Here is a 19,523-nt window from a genome sequence, read left to right as displayed (position 1 = left end):
GCTTTTCGGCCATTACTTAACAGGTTTTTTTATAATAAACAAAGTTCTACTTAAAACCAAAGGCGTTGTTTATGTTTAAAGGTGCGTCTACAGTGAAACAAATAGAAATCGATTTCTTCACTGATCACAGATATATCGGTTTAAATTTAGTATTAAAAATAGAAACGCATTCAAAAACAAAAATAGTTTATTCCAGGTTTTGCGCTATCCAGTCAATATAGTGCGAGACTTTGGTATAAACTCCGGGTGCCCCTTGCTCTCCACACGAATTCACCCCGAAGGAGACAATTCCGTACTGAACCGCAGACGACTGGCGTGAGTTGTAGAGCAACGGTCCACCAGAATCTCCAGCGCAGTTGTCCACTTTGTTCTTGCCTTTGGCGCAAAACTGACTAGCTTCGTCCAGTGAGATGGCATCGCTCAGTGCCATTAAAGTGCTACTGCAGCGACTGGTAGGTATCAGTGATAGAGTGGCGTACTGCAGCACATTGGACGTTTTGCCATGCTCAGTAAAGCCCCATCCTGACACGATCATTTCCTTCGGCTCCGGGTTGCGTACCATTGCCCCAATGGGTAGACAGATTGTTCGAACACCTGCGGGAGACCGAAAGATTCAAATCAACCTTCGACTTCTACAAATAAATATGCTACTTACTATAGCTTAATTTGGCCGGCGTTGCCAGTCTGATCAAAGCTATGTCGTTTCTTCGCTTGGATGTGCTGTACAGTGGGTGCCTGATGAATTTGCCTACCTCGATATTCTGAGGTGGATCCGCACAATCCGGTCCATCTTCGGAGTAATTACAATCGATTGGTTTGCTAATGTCGTTCTCCCCAAGTCTTACCGTTGTGCTGAAATTTACAGAAAGTTAGGAAATATTTTTTTGAAAACATTTTCCTATGTTACAACTTACACAGGCGGGCGGTTACAGTGGGCTGCTGTGAGAACATAACTTTCGGCAATCAAGGTACCTCCACATCTAATTTCTCCACCCTCATCCAGGAGTAATGCCATCCAGGGGTATTCAAAGACTTGGGCTTTCTTTCCGAAGGCAATTTTTTCTTTACTGTCTTTACCACATGATTTCATATCCAGCAGAGCCAGCCCTTTGGGTTTGGTAACCGATGTTGTCTGATGCTGACCCCAGGGAGGTGATGCTGTGTTGGCGTATTGGCTCTTGGGTGGACTGCAGCAGATACTGTAAACCTGCAAGGAAGAAAAATCTTATATTAGTTATACAGAAAGTTTAGTTTAATCAGGATACATGAAGTATTAGCTCGACTGGCACATTCCCCATGTTATTTGGATATTTGTGCCTTGCTACGTCGTCTTATCACTTTCTTGGTGGAAATTGAAAGGGAGGTGAATGAAAATGTTAGGGAAATGGAAAATGATAACACAATACGATCATAGCACAAAATAGTGAACATCCTTCATTATTCACTACCGATGGAATAGTGACCCTCACTGATAAAGGATATACAGATATACAGATACCTAGTGTAGGTTAGGAAGAACAAAATATCATTGAGTTTTAGCTCCCTGTGAATAGGTTCGTCTATGTATTGAAAAATCTGGGTACACAACTCCATAACTGAAGGGCAGTTACATATTAAATAATAAGAAGTACCAGGTTCACAAAGATCACACTACTAATACTCAGCACGCTGAATAGTAGTCGTGTGATAATTGGGTTTGCAACACCCAGTCAGTGTCCTGAATTAAATGTTGTGATTTTGCTTGGAAAAATGCAACAATGACTTCTCTGCTTTTTCATAATTCGTTTATTCGACGCGACTCATTGCGATGACTTTATGGAACCGTGGGACTTTCATATAATTACGAAATGTAACTAAAAATATAACTAAATGCTATTGTGTGTCCGTCGGATTTCGTATACGCAACTTTCTACGGCGATTCTTTCGCGTCGGGGAAACACTTGTCTGTTCGTCCATTGCATCTTATTATTTTGTTATCTTTCATATCAATTTCATCGTTATTAATAAAGATGAGCAATCCGTCCACGAGACAAAAAAAAATGAATAGAAATATTCCTCTCACTCTCTATTTATGTCATAGTATCATAAACAACTGGCCATACGAACGCCCAATGAGAGTCTTCACTCCGAAATTATGCTGGATCTGTTTGGTGCTCTTCCGGCTTTCCCAGATCAGACTGTTTTGTTAACTATTCGTTATAAACTATTCCAAATACAGCTGAACGGAATAATGGTACATGGAAACTAGTTCATTTTACAGATCTATTCAGCCCATCTCCAACCGACAATGATAATGATGTGTTCATCTATTTGCACTCACAGGTCACTAAACCCACGCTGAAGGTGCTGGCTGTTCTTGTTGGGGTGCTTGACGCTGTGTATTCAGTTGAACCAGAGACTAATTGAGACGGCGGACTGACGAGTTTCTTATGGTACAGGAGGTACTAGCGCATGTTGTACTAGAGGGTCCCTCGAAATGTCAAACAGAAAATGGGTTTATAATCGAAGGTGCTTTGCTCTTCTTTGAAGAGTGCTGTATCAGAGACTAATTGAGACGGCGGACTGACGAGTTTCTTATGGTACAGGAGGTACTAGCGCATGTTGTACTAGAGGGTCCCTCGAAATGTCAAACAGAAAATGGGTTTATAATCGAAGGTGCTTTGCTCTTCTTTGAAGAGTGCTGTATGTTCCTTGACATCGGTTGTGATGGATTGTTTATTTATATTTTATCTGGAACTTTTTTTAATTTGCAGATTGCGGATGCCATTACGTATTCATTAGCATGTCACGCAACATCCGGAATATTAAGACGCACAAACTTTGTGTCATAGGATCAGAAATTGAGTGTGAGACATAAAATCGAAAAAAATGAAGTTTCAACTCAAATTTGTTTCCGACTTGTTTTAAAGACGTCATAAGGTCTCTGGCACGACGCAAATTCATTATCGGTTTTGATGTTACAAATTGCCTCAAAACATCTTTCTTTGCAATGAAAAATTGTTCAGATTGAAATGCTTAAATACTAACTATTTCCTCCAATACAAGCAGAACCTCCCTTTAAGTACTTAATTCCTTTACACTTCAGCTCTGACAACTTTCCTAGTCTATTTAACGAGCTGATTTCTCCCAATCTCGGTGGTGATATTAAAAATTTTACACATATTTGCTCATAAACAATAACAAATGCATGTAGCAACGATCCTAGAAACGAACTTAGCAACGAACAGTAAACAATTGCTACCAACTTTACGAGCTTGATAGAAAGTTCGATCATCAGATTTATATGTCAAGGTTGGCAGAACTGAAGGGACTGTTCTTCCTCTATTACTTCAAAAGATCTAGTACACGATGTACCATGAAATTTGGAGTACTTCTTCGTGAGTTGGTAGTCTCGATTAGTCTCTGGTTGAACTGTTTCCACAAATTTGACAACCTTTTGCAGTTCAGGTTGGTTTGGTTTGCCTTTGATGAGTTCGCTGTCGGTTGTGATTCTAATCATCTTCCGCACAATGTTTTCCATGGTGTACCGTCTGACTACAGTACTTACACATTGGAATCAGTCCATCATGGATGCATAGCGTGGTTTGCTCAATTTAATTTCCGTTGTTTGGAATTATATTGTCAAGGAAGATAGGTCATTCGGCCCGCATCCTAACCACAAGAAAATCATATCCGGAGAAAAGTTGCTCTAAATATCAGTTGTAACCAGTGTTGCTGAACTCGTAAAAATAATTCTTGTATTTCTCATTCGCGTGTTCTCATTGCGCCCAACACTCGTATCCGAGTGTTCTCCATGCATGCCTTTTTATCGTTCACTCCCTAGCCGGGTAGAATTTCTGCGAGTGCCAGTCAGCCAAAAGCGACTCAAATTGCACATATTGAAACCCACTCTTTCGTTCGCACCCACCCACTGGCGCTCACTCCTACTGCTGCTACCACTCGTCCGTGCTCCCACTCGCCCATGTTCCCGCTCGCCCATGCTCCCACTGGTCCGTACTCCCACTCGCACTCTTAAACGCGTTCGCCTTCACTCGCACTCACTCACTCGCTAGCGCTCTCGCTCCCACTCGCATTTCGTTCTTCGTTGGTAGACCAAGAATGTATGAAAATGAATTTATTCGGATATTTCTTGAGCGTTTTTTCAAAACGTCACATCTGCAATGAGTTACTCTCTTTGTTTACTTTCTCTTCTGTTAATAATTCGGTCACTTTAACATTTATCCCTCAACTCTTTGCATAATATGCTAGCTAAAACCACCGTCTTTCGATCTGTACTGTAAAATAAGTGAAAAGTGTTATAGTGACGCCGTAAAAATCGCAAGAGAAAGTAAACAAAGAGAGTAACTCATTGCAGATATGACGTTTTGAAAAAACGCTCAAGATTTTATGTACAAAATCTAAGCCGCGGCTGTTTGAAGATCGATTTGCACAATACGTCTGGCTTTCGTCACCGGTACAGCACGTCATGGGAACGTCAAAATTAGTTATATGCAGTTAAATGGAGGTATTCACACAACATCAACAGCACGGAATGCTTTGACGTACGGGAAGTGTGAACAAGAGACGCATTCAACTTATCTTGATGGAACGACGACGTGGCGTTGACGGACATTTACGTTGATGGAAGCTAATGTATCGTCTGCATTGAGGTTGATATGACGCTGGTACAACGGAAAAGGAAAATAAACGCACCCGAATGAAATGCAGTTGCGTTAAAACGTAAATTTAAAAAAAACTGCAAAATCGCTTGGATTGACACTTTTAAATATGTGGAACCTTAACATGTCAAATATATATAATTCCCCTCAATGCTGCATATATGCACTTCTTAAAATAATTAGTTTTTTGGTCAAATATACCTATATTGAAGTTTGAGATTTTTTGTGGGATAATGAAATGACAGGAACAGTTTTTATTGTCAAATATGTCACTGTAAGAATATATGCATAAATCGCTCAGATAATTTTCGTAAAATGTCGAATTAAATAGTTACTACAAGAGTCAGTCCCATAAAGATAGGAAATCCCAAAGAAAACGGGACAAATATGCGATCATGTGTAGTATACATCTATGACCATTCATGGTACATTTTGCATTAAATGAATCGGATATTCGGATTAAATACATGGTTTCGAGATAAACGTGTTTAATGCGGTTCACTACAAAAATTCAAACCCATTAATAAACATCGGCTTCTATAGAATATGTATGTAGGAGATCGACTACCGTCATAAAGTGAATTTTTTAAACATTAGGACTTAATTTATTGAATATTTCGTGACCAATTCCAATATACGCTGTCCTTCTCCTCCAAATTACGACGGAATCAGAGCAAATCTATCAGCCGTAAGAAAAGTACTCTATGCGTTATATATTCTAAAACATTCGTTCACAGTCCTAAATTAATACAACCAGCGGACTATATTAGAAGAAATCTCTAGTAAATTATTTTGCGCACTTTCCACTTACCTGAACTCTGCACTTTAAAAGTGTGAGTAATCAAGCTGCTACTGAAAACTGCGAGCTGTCAAAACACATGTATTTGAAATTATAGAGATGGTACTCTCATAGACAGGCCAGTCGAACTAACCAGTCTATGAGATATTTTTTTTAGTAGAATGTTAAGTGCGTAATACGGTTCGAATCGAGTTTTTGTGCCACAAGCAATACTTGCATTGAAATAGTAATTTTTACTTGCTCGTCAACTCCTCTCGCTGGCTTTTCCCAGATAACGAATTAACTGGTTTATTCTGTCGATTGGTATTTTCCCGAATGGGTGGGTTGTTTTGCCGAATTAAGTATAAAAAGTTATTTTCAATGGCAATTAAATAGTATAAAGGATGATTCAATATTTAAATTTGACAAAAAGCATGGATGTGGGATGATAAATTATAGAATTAATAGTCAAAATGTAAAGAATAGTTAAGGTAACTATTCAAATCAAACTTTAAATGAAAATAATTTCTCTTTGAGCGTTTTGGTGGAATGCTAAAAATGAAAATTTTGAAAATGCTGAATTTAAATGGAAATTAAAATGCCTAAAGAAATGAAATATCTCTGAATTAATTTCTACTATCGTGATTCACTTGCTTCTCTTATTCATACACATAATTTTAGGTTTAGATCATTTCAACAAGTACATACCAAAGTTTTATAAATCTGTACTAATTGAGATTTGAACATGACTGAACAACATTGTTTTCGGTTATACTGATTCTTCTTGACGAAAAAACAGTTTGCACAATACTGTTCAAATAATTACTCACGATAATTTACTAAATATTAGTGGGACGGAGCTTTATTCCATTTACCATCTTAGTAAAATTGGTAGTAGCAGATTTTTTTTCTTTTTTCAATAAATTATATTGAATTCGTGTTTCCAATTTTCTTTGTTCAAAAAAGAAACTATCTTTAAAAAGCTTTAAATTTTATTGCTGGATATCACATACATGCTTCCCTTCTACCCAGAAGTGCGTAATATACGCCCTTTACTTCTGCTCAGAAGTGTATAATCGGTACAAAAATGCAAACCCATTAGCCAGCATGAACTTTTATAGAATATGTGGTATTATTTCCTTAACCCTCCGGAAGTTGTACTTATGGCCCACTGAACGAGCAGCCGCTGCTGCTCTAAGACGATTTCGCCAGATTTTCAGAGCAGTGTGCACTCAGTGCTGTAGCGCGACTTCCCCAAGGTTAAGGGGTTGCCTGGTGTAGTGGGTAAAAAAACATTAATGTTTTTTTATTCGTTTAATTGTTAGTATTGAACATCTAGAAAAGCCCAGTGCAATCTCGGTCGCCACACTGATCTTCTTTTGTTCTAAACAACCATGTGTTTCAACGATTTCAGTCTATCGGCAACTTTAATAGCATCTTTCTCGAAACCGCATTTTTTCAAATTGCCGATAACTCAAAAACCATTCAACGAATTGACTTGATTTTTTATGAGAATCAGGAGCGGATCCAGAAAAAAATTTCGGGGGGGGGGGGGGGGGTCTGAAATTTACAGTTGTACAGTTTGTTACACTTAATAACCATATTTAAAAAATATAAGTTTTGTTAGTAAAATTTGGTTTGGGACTATTTTGAGTTCAAAACTAATATAAACTTGAAACTAATTTAAAATTTCTCAACACGTAAAAACATGTCGGAGGGGGTCCGGAACCCCAAAACCCTCCCCTTGGATCCGCCACTGAGAGAATGCATAACATGTGTAGTCGATGAACTAAGGGAAAATGGAATACAAAAATCTTCCTCGTTATTTTGAAGAAAAGTGAACGAATTTTATTTTGCGGTTTTTCTTATGCTATTTTCCGAAATTCCAACTGTTCCATATTTTTTTTGGTTCATCGAGTAACTACAAGTCTATGTTTTAAAAATCTTATTGAATTTCAATTGTATCAAGAGTTATCATGTCCTCGGCATTCCTCGACATGGAAATGGTTGAACGTCTTCTCTTCGAACGCTCGTATGTGTGGCTTTGCCTGACTGAAAATTTTTCATTCATAATGAATATATACATAAACCTTAACGAGAGGTCCATTGTCACCTTGCCATCAAAATCGTATAACAAAATTAGTTTCAGTTTGAGCACTTTATAGTAGACGCCGATAAAGTTTTTTTAAGACACCGCACTTATAATTTGTTTACATATTTAATAAAAATATGAAAAACAATATATTTAATTTGTTCTTTAAATACGACCGGTATAAACCTGTATAGACAGATAACGTCTGTATGCAATGACAATTTAATGCGAATGCGCGCACTGTTAGTTTAGTTAGTTTTTGCTTGCATTGTTCTAGGATTTTATCAGAATGCCGTACCTGATCCCTTCGCTCCTTTACGAGCGCTCCCAGCTGCTAAAAGAGTGTATACGAGCTGTTCTAATAAACATCTTCAGAGCTACAAAGAGTGCTTAGCACACGGGAGTGGGTGGCATGCAGTGAAAACTCGTAGCCGAGGAGTCCCATCATGGGAACCCACTCGCCGTTAGAGCTGAAACCTAGCGAGCCGACAAGAGTGCGAGTGACACACGAGCCTATAGCGAAGACAGATAACTCACATGAATCAAGCATATTTGCCGCTCGTGCTGATCGTCACATATTTGAGAGTTCTTCGAAAACGTGTGTACAGCAGTAAGGAGCATACAGTGTTAGTCTCGCGCTCGCTGGCGAACGAGGAGGGTGTGTTGGCTTCTCGCTCTTTTAGCAACACTGGTCGTAACGGATTCTACTCATTCGAATTACGACGTGTATTTTCCGGTTGGTATATGGAGGTACGCGTTGATATCTCATGTAGCCTTATGTCTATATTGTAATTTTGCTGGCTGGGGTCCACTAGGAGATTCATAACAGTCTATTATCTTTCTCCGGACAAAACCAGCCTAGAGGCCGTGTGGCATCCGGCGGGTTGAAGTATCTTAACCAAGAATTGATCCACTGGGTTCCTGCTCCCATGTCATATGTGGCGACTTTAAACAGGAGGCCTCAAGTCAAGTTGTTTCTCTGTGGACTAAATGGTTGGAAGGACTAAAATATGCCAGTCGTGCACGCAATGTCGTGGGTTTTACTCTTACTGTGTTAAGCGAACCTCTGACACAGTGAAATGTAACCAAAAGTTTGCAGATGGAATACTTGTTGGCTCCACCACAAGTCCACTACACACACATGTACCCTAACATACTTGAGCGCGAGTGTCTCTCTCTGTCGCGCTCTCTCATGATACATTAACTGAGCGAACTGACAGCATCTAGTGAGTGCAGGGTGCATTGGATACACTCAGAGTCGTATCCACAGATAGCTAGATCAGTGCGTCCACACTCTAAATATTATACTCGATTATAGCAGTTTGACAATTGAGTTGCTGCCATCGCTTCACCGATGGAGCCACTAGCGTCAGTGTTGCCAAACCTTATGGACATGTCAAATCTATGTTGTTTTCGTAGATTATCGGATGTTTTCGTCCTTTCTCGTGAAATCATAGACCTATAAATAGCTTGGCTCGGGAATAATCGTTCTCTTTCTGTCCGTGACTAGTAACCAGCTTAGTAGTGCGCGACGGGTTCAATATCGTTAAAGTTAGTGAAAAGTTTATTTAAAACCCTATGAAAAGGGAACTTAAAAGTATTTGGCCTATTATTTAGTAGTACGATACAAGCCACGTTAAAAAGAATAGTACAATTTATTAGAAAGGACGCGCATTAAGTGTAAAAGGAAGCTAGCAAGAAAAAAGTCCATCCAGGGCCTTTTTCTTTTTGTTCTTAGGAACACGGTTCCAAATTATCTCCCACAGAAGACTACACGGAATCAAAATCACCGATCGTTATCCGTCACTGGATCGAGTGGACACGGACAGGAAGCCCAGCCGCGTGCCGGAAGAATCGTCGCCATCGCTAGTTCGACATTCGCACCGGCCATTGTTAATTGCCGAGCGGGACAGGATTGTCGCCATTGTTATTTCGACAAACTCGCCGGCCATTGTTAACGGCCTAGCAAGGCAGGATCGCCGCCAACACTGATTCCCTATGGTCGTTCTCCTTTGTAACCATCCGGGCAACGCACCGTGTTGGACAGTTGCAAGTTCCGGGCAGGAATAGGAAGCAGCGATCGTCATCTTGGTCTTCAAATGCTGCCGCTAAAATTACCGTTTGGGAGTGGTCAATTGTGAATGATCAGTCCACACCAATTGAACGACCACGTCATCGTCGAGTTATCATCGTTACGGTGGTCAAAACCACCAGGACATATCGAACGTCAACGGGGACAATTCACCTGGTCGACCGGGTTCAACACATCATCATCAGGAAGCATCGCCGGATACCTCAGGTACATGTGTGACGTCACAGTTAGGAAGTAGGAAGAAATAGTATAGTTTAGGTATAAGTGATGATGTTTTAGGATTAAGGTATAGGAGAATAAGGATAGGGATTAAATTAATTTACATCAGATTTGCTTTGTTTTCTATATTTCCGTTTGCGGGCTTTAAAGTGCTTCCATCCCTCGGTTGTTTAATAGTCCACTGCAAAGAAGACGATTAATTGAGCTTTTGAGCACCCCTCATTTACGAGAAACTGTTTTCAGCCTGAGTAGTGAAACATTGTCGGAGTTGGTGAGCATCTTCTCTACCGGTCATGCTCATTGATTGAGAACCTTTTAGGTGTGTGCGTTAACTCGGTCTACGTAGCGGTAAACGACCCTGTAAATCATTGCTAGGGGGTGGTTTCCACCCACTACATAGTGAGAGACGAATTGTATCAGAACGTTTGTTTCTTTGAAAATCGTGGCATTCAAATGGTGGGCATGTACCTAATACCGTCTTCGGAGTTCACTATAGGCGATTAAAAGCCAGCGTATGTGGTGCTGTACAACAAGTGCTTATGTTGAAATGTGCTGTGATCGAGTATGGCTAAAGCAGCATAAATTAATCTTCAGCATAAACGTACAGCAACTATGAATCTATCCCGCATTGTGCAGGAAGAAAAAGCTTCCATAGCTTTGATTCAAGAACCGTTTTTCTACAAAGGAAAATTCTAGGAAGGAAATCCACGTGAAATACCTCGTACATGTATTCTTGTGTATAGTGCCATTGACGCATGCCTTATATCCGCCACACAATTCGCGATATTTGTGCTCTCAGAGTCAAACTCTTGATTCCATAAAAAAGAAATACGTCTAATGTTCGGAATATTTGCCGCATAATGAGCCATCATCTTCTGATGATTTCAAAAGGGTTGTTTCATGCTCTAGCCGAAATGGGTTTCTCCTCATAATTGGCGGCGATGCAAATGCCCACCACATAATTTGGGGCAGCTCAAATATCAATTAAAGGGGTACCGAATTGATGAAATATTTAAGCAGCACAAATCCGCACATACTTAATGTAGGAAATCGCCCAACATTTGCACGAGTTGGCAGAAAAAAGATGTTCGATGTAAATCTCTGCTCTGACGGTATTACGCATGAGTTGGTAAACTGGCTCGTACCAAACGAGCTTCAACCGTTGTTATCTGATCATAAGTACATCGTCTTTGATCATAAACGTCTCGCTAGATATCGTCACATATCATAATCCAAAATCTACGAATTGGGACCTCTACGAAGAGAGTTTGGCGACTAGGTTTCATGGGTATCTTCCGACGATTGAATCTCCAGTGACTTGGATGAGGTAGTGAATAAAACAGGCTCACTCTTAGTAGCAACATACCAAGAGGCTTGTCCGCTTCGAGTTGTTCGTAGAATTATGACAACCGAATCGATCAAATGGACGTTTGAAAGGTTTGCTGCGTATAAGTCTCCAGGAAAAGATGGAATCATTTCAGTTCTACTACAGAGAGGACATGAACACATCAAGCATATTTTGAAAAAGGTTCTTACTTGTAGTCTTTCAACACACTACATCCCATTGGCGTGGCGGGAAAGAACGGTCAAATTCATTCCCAAAGCTGGCCGCGGGCTTATAAGGCTTATAAGGAGGCAAAGAGCTTTAGACCGATCAGTCTGACCTCCTTCCTTCTCAAATCAGTGGAACGTTTAATCGACCACTACATTCGGGATGTTAGCTTGGGCGAGCACCCGTTGCATGTAATGCAACATGCATATCAGCGGGGGACATCTACTACCACTCAGTTACACAATGTTGTCTACAACATTGAAAAAGCGTTTTCACAAAAGCAAAACAAGTTTTGGAGTTTTTTCTCAATATTAAAGGTACTTTTGACAACGAGCCTTTCGAATCCATTTTGGAAGCAGCACGAGGTCATGAACTGGATTCACGCAATGCTTAGCAACCGACATCTGTGCTCATCATTAAGACAAATAGATATAAGGAATCTGAGTGCGGATGTCCTCAAGGTGGTGTGCTGTCACCACTTCTATGGAACCTTGTCACCGATGGTGATCACCGATATTTGCATTACCATACTTTTTGATATGATGCAACAAGTCTTATGTGTTGTTGAGCAATGGTATCTTTATGTTGGACTATCAGTTAATCCAACTAAAACATCAATGGTCCTTTTCACACAACGAAGGATTTCAACCGGAGCTCGTCCGTTGCAGTTCTTTGACTCTGAAATTGTTGTCACGTACTTAACTTGACGTTGCGGTAATTATTGGCTCAAAACTTCATTGGACAGCTCAAATCGATTTGAGAATCAAAAAAGCTTGCATGGCCATCGGGCAATGTAGACGGGAAGCAGAATAAGTAAAAATCCGCGACATTTTGACATTCCCGGAAGCGCGCAAATGAGCTGAGCTCAAGAAAGTTACGCCCAGGCTGCAGCGCAATCAATCGAGATCTTAAATAAATTGAAAGAGCTGGAGCTGACAATGATGAAGAAAGATGAGCAGATCGTTGAACTTCTGGCGGAAAACAAACTCAAGGACGAGAAAATCGAGCAAATAATGGCGTGCATCAAACAACAGTCCGCAAATCAAGAAAAACCCTATACTCCTTCCACCGCAAGCACAGCAGAATGAAGGAACTATCCGGGCCGCCATATCCCAATCCGTTGATAGAGAATTCACCTCTGTGGCCGATAGGAACACCGATTTAACTTCAGAAATAACCAGTTTGGGATAGAAGAGAAGACAGTAACTTCCCCACTTCATCATGAAGGGATCGACCGGGTGGAAGAAGACTGTCCCTACCTCCCGGATATACAGCCCTCGCAATTCTCCTCATGGCTTTCTGCCGGCAAAGATACTCCGCAACAACAGCAGAAGCATCAGAGCACCGATATCCCAGTTGAAATCAGCACAACCACGTCCTGGACCAACGGAACACGCCGGCGAAAACTCGCAGGCAATCACCTTCGCCATCGATATCTTCTTCGTCAACGACTTTCGCCGGTCGAGACAGCAGGGGCCTGCGAACCGACATCAGCGAGCCTAAACAGCTGATCTGCGAGTACGGACCGATCCTGATAGCGCTTCAGGAAACTAAAGTGGACAATTGAGTAGTCCTAGCAGATTCTCGGTAGCAACTACACTCTGTTGCTGAAAACTAGGAGTTGTCGATACTGGTAACAAGGAGTAGATCTTACCATTCGAAATGGTGTACCCTTCGAGCGAATCGATGTCATCGTCAATATACAGGCTATCGCAGTTCGGATACAACTGCCGCAACAAATGACGGTGGTATCAGTCTATGTCCCTCCCAGTACTCAACAATGTCGAGAACAGCTGGGTGATTTCCTCGAGCTACTTCCCCATCCGGTGCTCGTTCTGGGCGACTTCAACGCGCACCACATTTGCTGGGGTTCCAACAAATCAACCGCACTAGGTAACTTCATCGCAGAAAAAACTTTGGCGGAACATCTAGCCATTCTCAACGAGGGGTCACATACCCGAATTGATCCAGCTTCCGGTACCACATCAGCCATCGATCTCCCAATCTGCTCCGAAACTGTGGCCTCGAAATTCAACAACAGTGACCATTTCCCCATAATCGTCTCAATCCCCGGATTGTGTCAGGTTCCAACAAAAAGGCAGCATTGGCTATACAACCAAGTGGATTGGGCAGCTTACCAACGACTGACTGCCAGCGCTATACGACCGGGCGTCGATATCTCAACAGAGCGTTTCGTCGAGCAGTTCATCGCTGCTGCAAACACTGCAATACTTCGCACTACTGGTAAGGTAGGGCCTAAAGCAGTTCTATGGTGGTGGCCGGAGGTGAAAGCAGACATCAAAAACCGTAGGAAGAGCACTCAGAGCACACAAACGTATCCAGGCAGAAGTTCCCACGAAAAGCTGATGCACTTAAAAGCTTCCAAGAATTGCGGGCGGCAGCGAGAAAGTCAATCCAGGACGCCAAGCAGCGATCATAGGAATACTTTGTCGCTAATATATCCCCAAGTTCCACTACGTCGGAGATGTGGCAGACAGTGAACACGCTGAAAAGGAAACGTAAGCATAGCTCAACTGTCATTAAACGATCCAGTGGATACACTGACAAGCCGGAAGAAGTTGATGAACTGGCACAACACTACAGCAAAATATCCGCAACCTCAAGCTATCTACAACTGTCCCAACGGAAGAAGGAAAAGGCAGAACGAAACCGAATACATTTATCACCAGACAGATGGCGTATTCCCATCCTGTTGGAGAACTGGAGTCGTTGTGCCAATCCTAAAGTCAAATTCCGACCAATCACGTTAACGAGCTGTATGGCAAAGGTTTTTCGAGCGGATGGTGAATCGTCGGTTGACTACCCAGCTAGAGTCGAACGGGCGTCTCGACAAACGACAGCACGCGTTCAGGTCCGGTCGGGGCACTGACACATACTTCGCGGAACTAGAGAGGTATCTACCTGACAGCGATGAACACTGTTTGATAGCGTTGCTTGATTTGTCGAAGGCTTACGACACCACCTGGAGATGTGGCATACTACGCACATTAATGAAATGGAAGATACGTGGAAGAATGATAAACATCACAGGTCAACGTGGAGGGGTATTTGTCGCCAGCGCATCCGCTGGAAACGGTGTGCCGCAGGGCTCAGTGCTATGCAACCCATCTTCCGCGTGGTTCCGAATTCCGTACAGGTCTTGCTGTAAGCCGACGATATCCTGCTTCTAGTATGGGGAAGAAAGTCCAGTCGCTCCTTCGGAAACTTCAAAGCCGTCGATAAATGGTCGAGAAGTATTGGATTTACGATATCTGCAACGAAATCCAGCATCTTATATTGCAGCCCGAATGCCCGCCGCGAACCTACGCAATCGATAAAGGTAGATGGTGTAACCGTTCCGACACACACGCTGCTGAAAACCCACGGTGTTGCTCTCGACCAATTGCTCAACTTTAAAGCGCATTGTAAAATGACGAAGAAGGCGTGCGAATTCAGGCTGCGTATCCTGAAGATGAACGGTGCCAAGTTACTTCGTGGTCATCGTACGTCTCTACTGCAAAACGGGTCAGCAATTGTTACCTTTCGACTGCTCTACGGTATCCGGCTCGTAAGCAGAGGAGGAGATGCCGTCATCGAAACTCTCGCTCCTGCATACAACAGGATGATAAGATTCGTATCCGGAACATATGTCACGAGCCCAATCCTAGCCATTATGGCTGAAGCAGGTACTTTACCCTTCGATCTACTCGTTCTACAAACCATTGCATGATTGGCAATCCGCATGATGAAAAAGGCAAGGATAACGCTGATCTCCCCTGGGTGCATCGAGCTTCCGATCGTTTGACAGAGATGGTCGGAGCGTCCATTCCCAACATTTATACTCGCACGCGGTTAACCGCCCGGAAGTGGTACGAACCCAAAACCCAGATCGTGTGTGACGTATAGAAGCACGTCAAAGCTGGAGACCCTTCGGAAATTGTTCGTCCAGTTGTTCAGGGCATGCTGACAGATCGTTTCAGTCGCTCAACTGTCGTCTATACCGATGGTTCCAAAGACGATAAAACAGTAGGCGCGGGAGTATTTGGAGAATACTATCAACACTCGGTTGGTCTTCCGCCGCAATATAGTGTCTTCTCCGCCGAAGCTTTCGCAATAAGAACAGCGTTAACTGCGTACCACACGTCAAAAGACCTGCTAATAATGTCAGATTCGGCTAGTTGTCTATCAGCAATCGAAGCTGGCACATCCTAGCATCTGTGGATCCAGGAGATTGAGAACATGCTTCGAAACCGTCAAATCAAGCTGTGCTGGATTCCGGGTCATACTGGTATCCATGTTAATGAAGAGGCAGACCGACTCGCAGGAGAAGCCAGAGGCATTGCTCCACTGGATATATCCGTTCCAGGGGCAGACGCCGTTAATCAAACAAGAACAGCTATCCGAAATCAATGGTACCAGTGGTGGTCAGCCAGCGTCCACTGAAATAAAGCTTCGCGAAGCAAAATTTGCCACGGTGATGTGGACTGACCGCGAGAGTTCGACAGAGCAGCGAAGCGAGTGCTTACCCGGCTACGCATAGGGCGTACCCGGCCAACACACGACTTTCTGTTGAACAAAAAAGCCCCATCAGTTTGCGGGGTGACCGAAGACGTTCGTCATATGATCCTCCACTGTAGGAGGTACGACGAAGCTAAAAGGATGCACAACATCAATACGACGAGTATGCGAGTAGCTCTAGGCAACGACGTTGCCTAGAGCTACTCGCAAACACGTCCCATTGATGTTGTGCATCCTTTTAGCTTCGTCGTACCTCCTGCAGTGGAGGATCATATGACGAATATGCTAAGCCTTCCTAAGGAAGCTAATTTGTAGAAAATGTTGTAGAATTCTTTGATCCTATTGTATTTTGAATTGTAATTTATACCGCATTTTTAAATACCAAAACATAATCCTTCCGACATGAATGCACCACGTCGGTGTAAAATGTCGTTAATAAACAACAACAACAATTATCTCAGTTCTTGATATTTTGCGACTTTGTCCGGTCTGATTTAACACCGACCATATGTGTTTCGGAAACAAGAAGCACTTTCTTGTGCATACCGTCTTAAGGTTGCTGGCCTCTGCAACAGTAACCCAATAGATCGTGCAACTGTCCACATAAGACTGTGGCCCCAAATGGTTACTTGGGATGAGTATATACTTGCTCCCAGTGACCTTACACTCACGTGTAGTTTTCCTTTTAAAACTTCCAATGTGAGAATTCGCTGGCTGTCTGACTGGATTGAGCGACAACTTGAAGAATACATAGTTTGTTATACTAATGGTTCTTTGTTGGAGAGCCGAGTCTGTGTTGGAGTCTATTGTCGTGAAATGAGATTAAACCAGTTTCATATGCTTGATACATACTGTATTCCAAGCAGAAATCTTCGCGCTTTTGTATGACGTACAATCGGAACTTCAACAGGGAATTTTTGATAAGAGAATGTATTTTTGTTCTGACAGTCAGGATACTGATAATCACATGCCGAACTCAAGACGAAGAACTTAGAAGAACTTCCGGTATCACTGGAAACGAAGGGGTGGACGAATTGGCAAGAGCGGGCGCTGTGACTGACTTCATTGGTCCAGAACCGGTTTTACCACTATCGACAAGTTGGATAAAGCACAGGATGCGCTCTTGGACGGCATCCGAACATGCCAACCATTGACGTAGCATGCAAACTTGCGTTCAAACAAAAAAGTTTCTGCCGGATGTGAGTCCGAAAATGTCAAAGAATTTGCTGCATTTTTCCAAGCTCAATTGCAGTATTCTAGTCAGGGAACTGAGTGGTGGGCTTTGCAAACTCAATTATCACATGGCTACTAATCAGCGTGCTGAGTATTATTCGTGTGATCTTTGTGAATCCGGCTACGGAACTTCATATAATTTGATATGTGACTGCCCTGCTGTAATGCAATCGCCTTTCCGGATTTTTGGTTCTCCATACATAGATGAACCAGAGAGCAGAAACTCAAAGATATGCTATTGTTCCAGTTAGGACCCAGTGTGGTAAAGAGCTATAGTTTAAGCCATATTTAAATGACAACATCTCTTCGGGGGTATTGTCGTTCTGTTATCTCAATATCCCCTCCAGGGCTTGGAAGTTTCATTCCTGCTATTGAAGAACCTGCAGATTGTTCAGCATCCTCCCGGGGGTACAGAATGCTCTGTTTTAATTGTTCTATGTCGTTATTATCCTTACCCCTAACTTTATCACTTCCCCAATCCTTCTATCAGGGAAATGACGAAAAAACAAATCATGGCAAGGCACAAATCTCTGATCAACATGAGGAACGTGCCATTTGATCCAGTCGCTACTGATTTCTGATTCTTCATACATGGATTTAAACAATTTTCTCATTAATGGAATTTTTACCAAAATTGTTCTTCAAAAATTTAGTATAGAGTATGTAATGTGTTTAAATGGGTGGGATAAAATAGAGGATCTGAGATAAGTTAGGAAACAAAGTTTTTTACAATATTTGTATTTAAATTGGAAACCCCTACTGATCATGATATTTTTTTGAATAATGCGGTGAACTAACAAAATGTGCGGAATAATATGAAAAATAATTCAAACATCACGGGCGATTGTCATACCAGTTAACAACAAGAATGCCAGGCAAGCTCCGAAACTGGTAAATGTAAATATAATTCATTCGATTGATAACATTGAATTACGCAATAACATCGCAATACAGTAAAAGAAAAGTTTAAGGATTGTGATTTCAGAATGGAGCCGATTGTTTTGCGGACAATAGTGACTAATACTCCAAATCAAATCACAGCATGCGCAATCGTTTTTTTTAAATCATACCGTAGTATGCGCGTTAGCAGACTAGCAGCAAAATTGTTTTTGCTTGCTTCCTTTTCGATGTGAAAATAAGTTTTCCTATATCCTAACACTTCAGTTATCACCAAAGAAGATGGATTCAAAAACTTGTGGAACCGGTATAAAATCGACAGATGACGAATATTTTGAAGTTGTTGCTATTTTGCGCATCCGACAACAACTTCTTCCATCAAGCTAATAGACCAATTTGTTTCCGCTCGTTTGCTACACGCCGACGGTAGGTATGTTTACGGCGCAGAATGTCTGATGGCAAAGTTGCAAAGGAAGTAAACGGGTTTTTTTCCTTCTAACTTACCCTCTCGTGCCCACGTAGTTCCACCTTGCAGAGGCGGTTCTTGACCTGTTCCTGAACCGATCGGGGCCACTTTAATGCCGAAACTCCATAATAGTTCCTAAAGTCGGAACAACTGTTAAACTCCACGCACTGCTGCTGGCCAAAACATTGATTGAACTGCCCTGCAAAAGGTGGTGAAATTAGTTCGGGTGAATCCTCTGCGCTGGGCATTACTAATCCACATTCTGAATTTCTTTTCGCGGGAATCGAAGATGCACTTACCCACGGCTGAGTTAACGCATAGAACACTAATGAGTAATAGCACTTGCGGTCGCGCCATCCCGATCGTCACTTATTTATTAATCACTAGAATGAACAACTCGGATTTGATCGACAGGTGGGATCAGGTTTTTCTTCGCTATAATTAGCACACCGCACCACTCGCCCGGAGGGCCTGTGTTCGTTCGCGGCTGTGTATCAAAGCAGACTGGCGGGGTACGAGCCCGCTAAACTGGCTTTTATGAATCGCGCGAAGATGCCGGACGACGCATGCAAACTGTTGCGATTCAGCGATCGTCTCACGCGGAATTGCCGGGGTTCTACTAATGGTGTCTCGACGACATGTGTTGAAGATGGTAACGGTTGATGATGCGTTTTTCAGGTTTAGGGGTTGGATTAACCCCGCTGTACCCATTTTGTGGGTTATTTGAATATCGCTTTGATTTATTAATGATATATGTGCGATCCTCAATCAGGAAGGGTTCTTATAGTGTTTCCGTTTTTACACCGGAAGAGTGTAAGAAACGACTGAGACCCATGGGCAAACGACTACATCGGTGTAGGGTAATGCCAAAAACGAAAATGCACATATCATGTACGCTGACAATCGGTTCAAGTGCGAAGTGTGTCGAATCAGCATGTCCATAACCCGCAAAGGGATCACGGGACCATACATCGGTGTGAAACTGGATCACTTTTTGAAGTATGTGTTCATATTGCAT

The 19,523-nt window shown here is 42.2% G+C and overlaps 1 protein-coding gene across 1 annotated transcript; it reads right to left on the bottom strand.

Annotated features, from left to right (window-relative positions):
- Positions 1-169: 169 nt before the first annotated feature.
- On the bottom strand, positions 170-19,037 carry LOC131679185 (melanization protease 1-like). The gene is made up of 5 exons (XM_058959836.1): positions 18,805-19,037; positions 18,544-18,704; positions 915-1,207; positions 656-852; positions 170-594 (listed from the first exon to the last, which is right to left on the bottom strand). Exons 1-5 carry the CDS (start codon positions 18,860-18,862, stop codon positions 188-190), a joined length of 1,116 nt encoding a protein of 371 aa, XP_058815819.1. The 5' UTR covers positions 18,863-19,037; the 3' UTR covers positions 170-187.
- Between the last annotated feature and the right edge of the window lie 486 nt (positions 19,038-19,523).

The sequence above is a fragment of the Topomyia yanbarensis genome, chromosome 2 (assembly GCF_030247195.1).
Source record: "Topomyia yanbarensis strain Yona2022 chromosome 2, ASM3024719v1, whole genome shotgun sequence".
In the NCBI taxonomy this organism is placed as follows: Eukaryota; Metazoa; Arthropoda; class Insecta; order Diptera; family Culicidae; genus Topomyia; species Topomyia yanbarensis.
The sequence above is the reverse complement of the archived record's forward strand: the minus strand, read 5'-3'. Positions and strand labels throughout refer to the sequence as shown.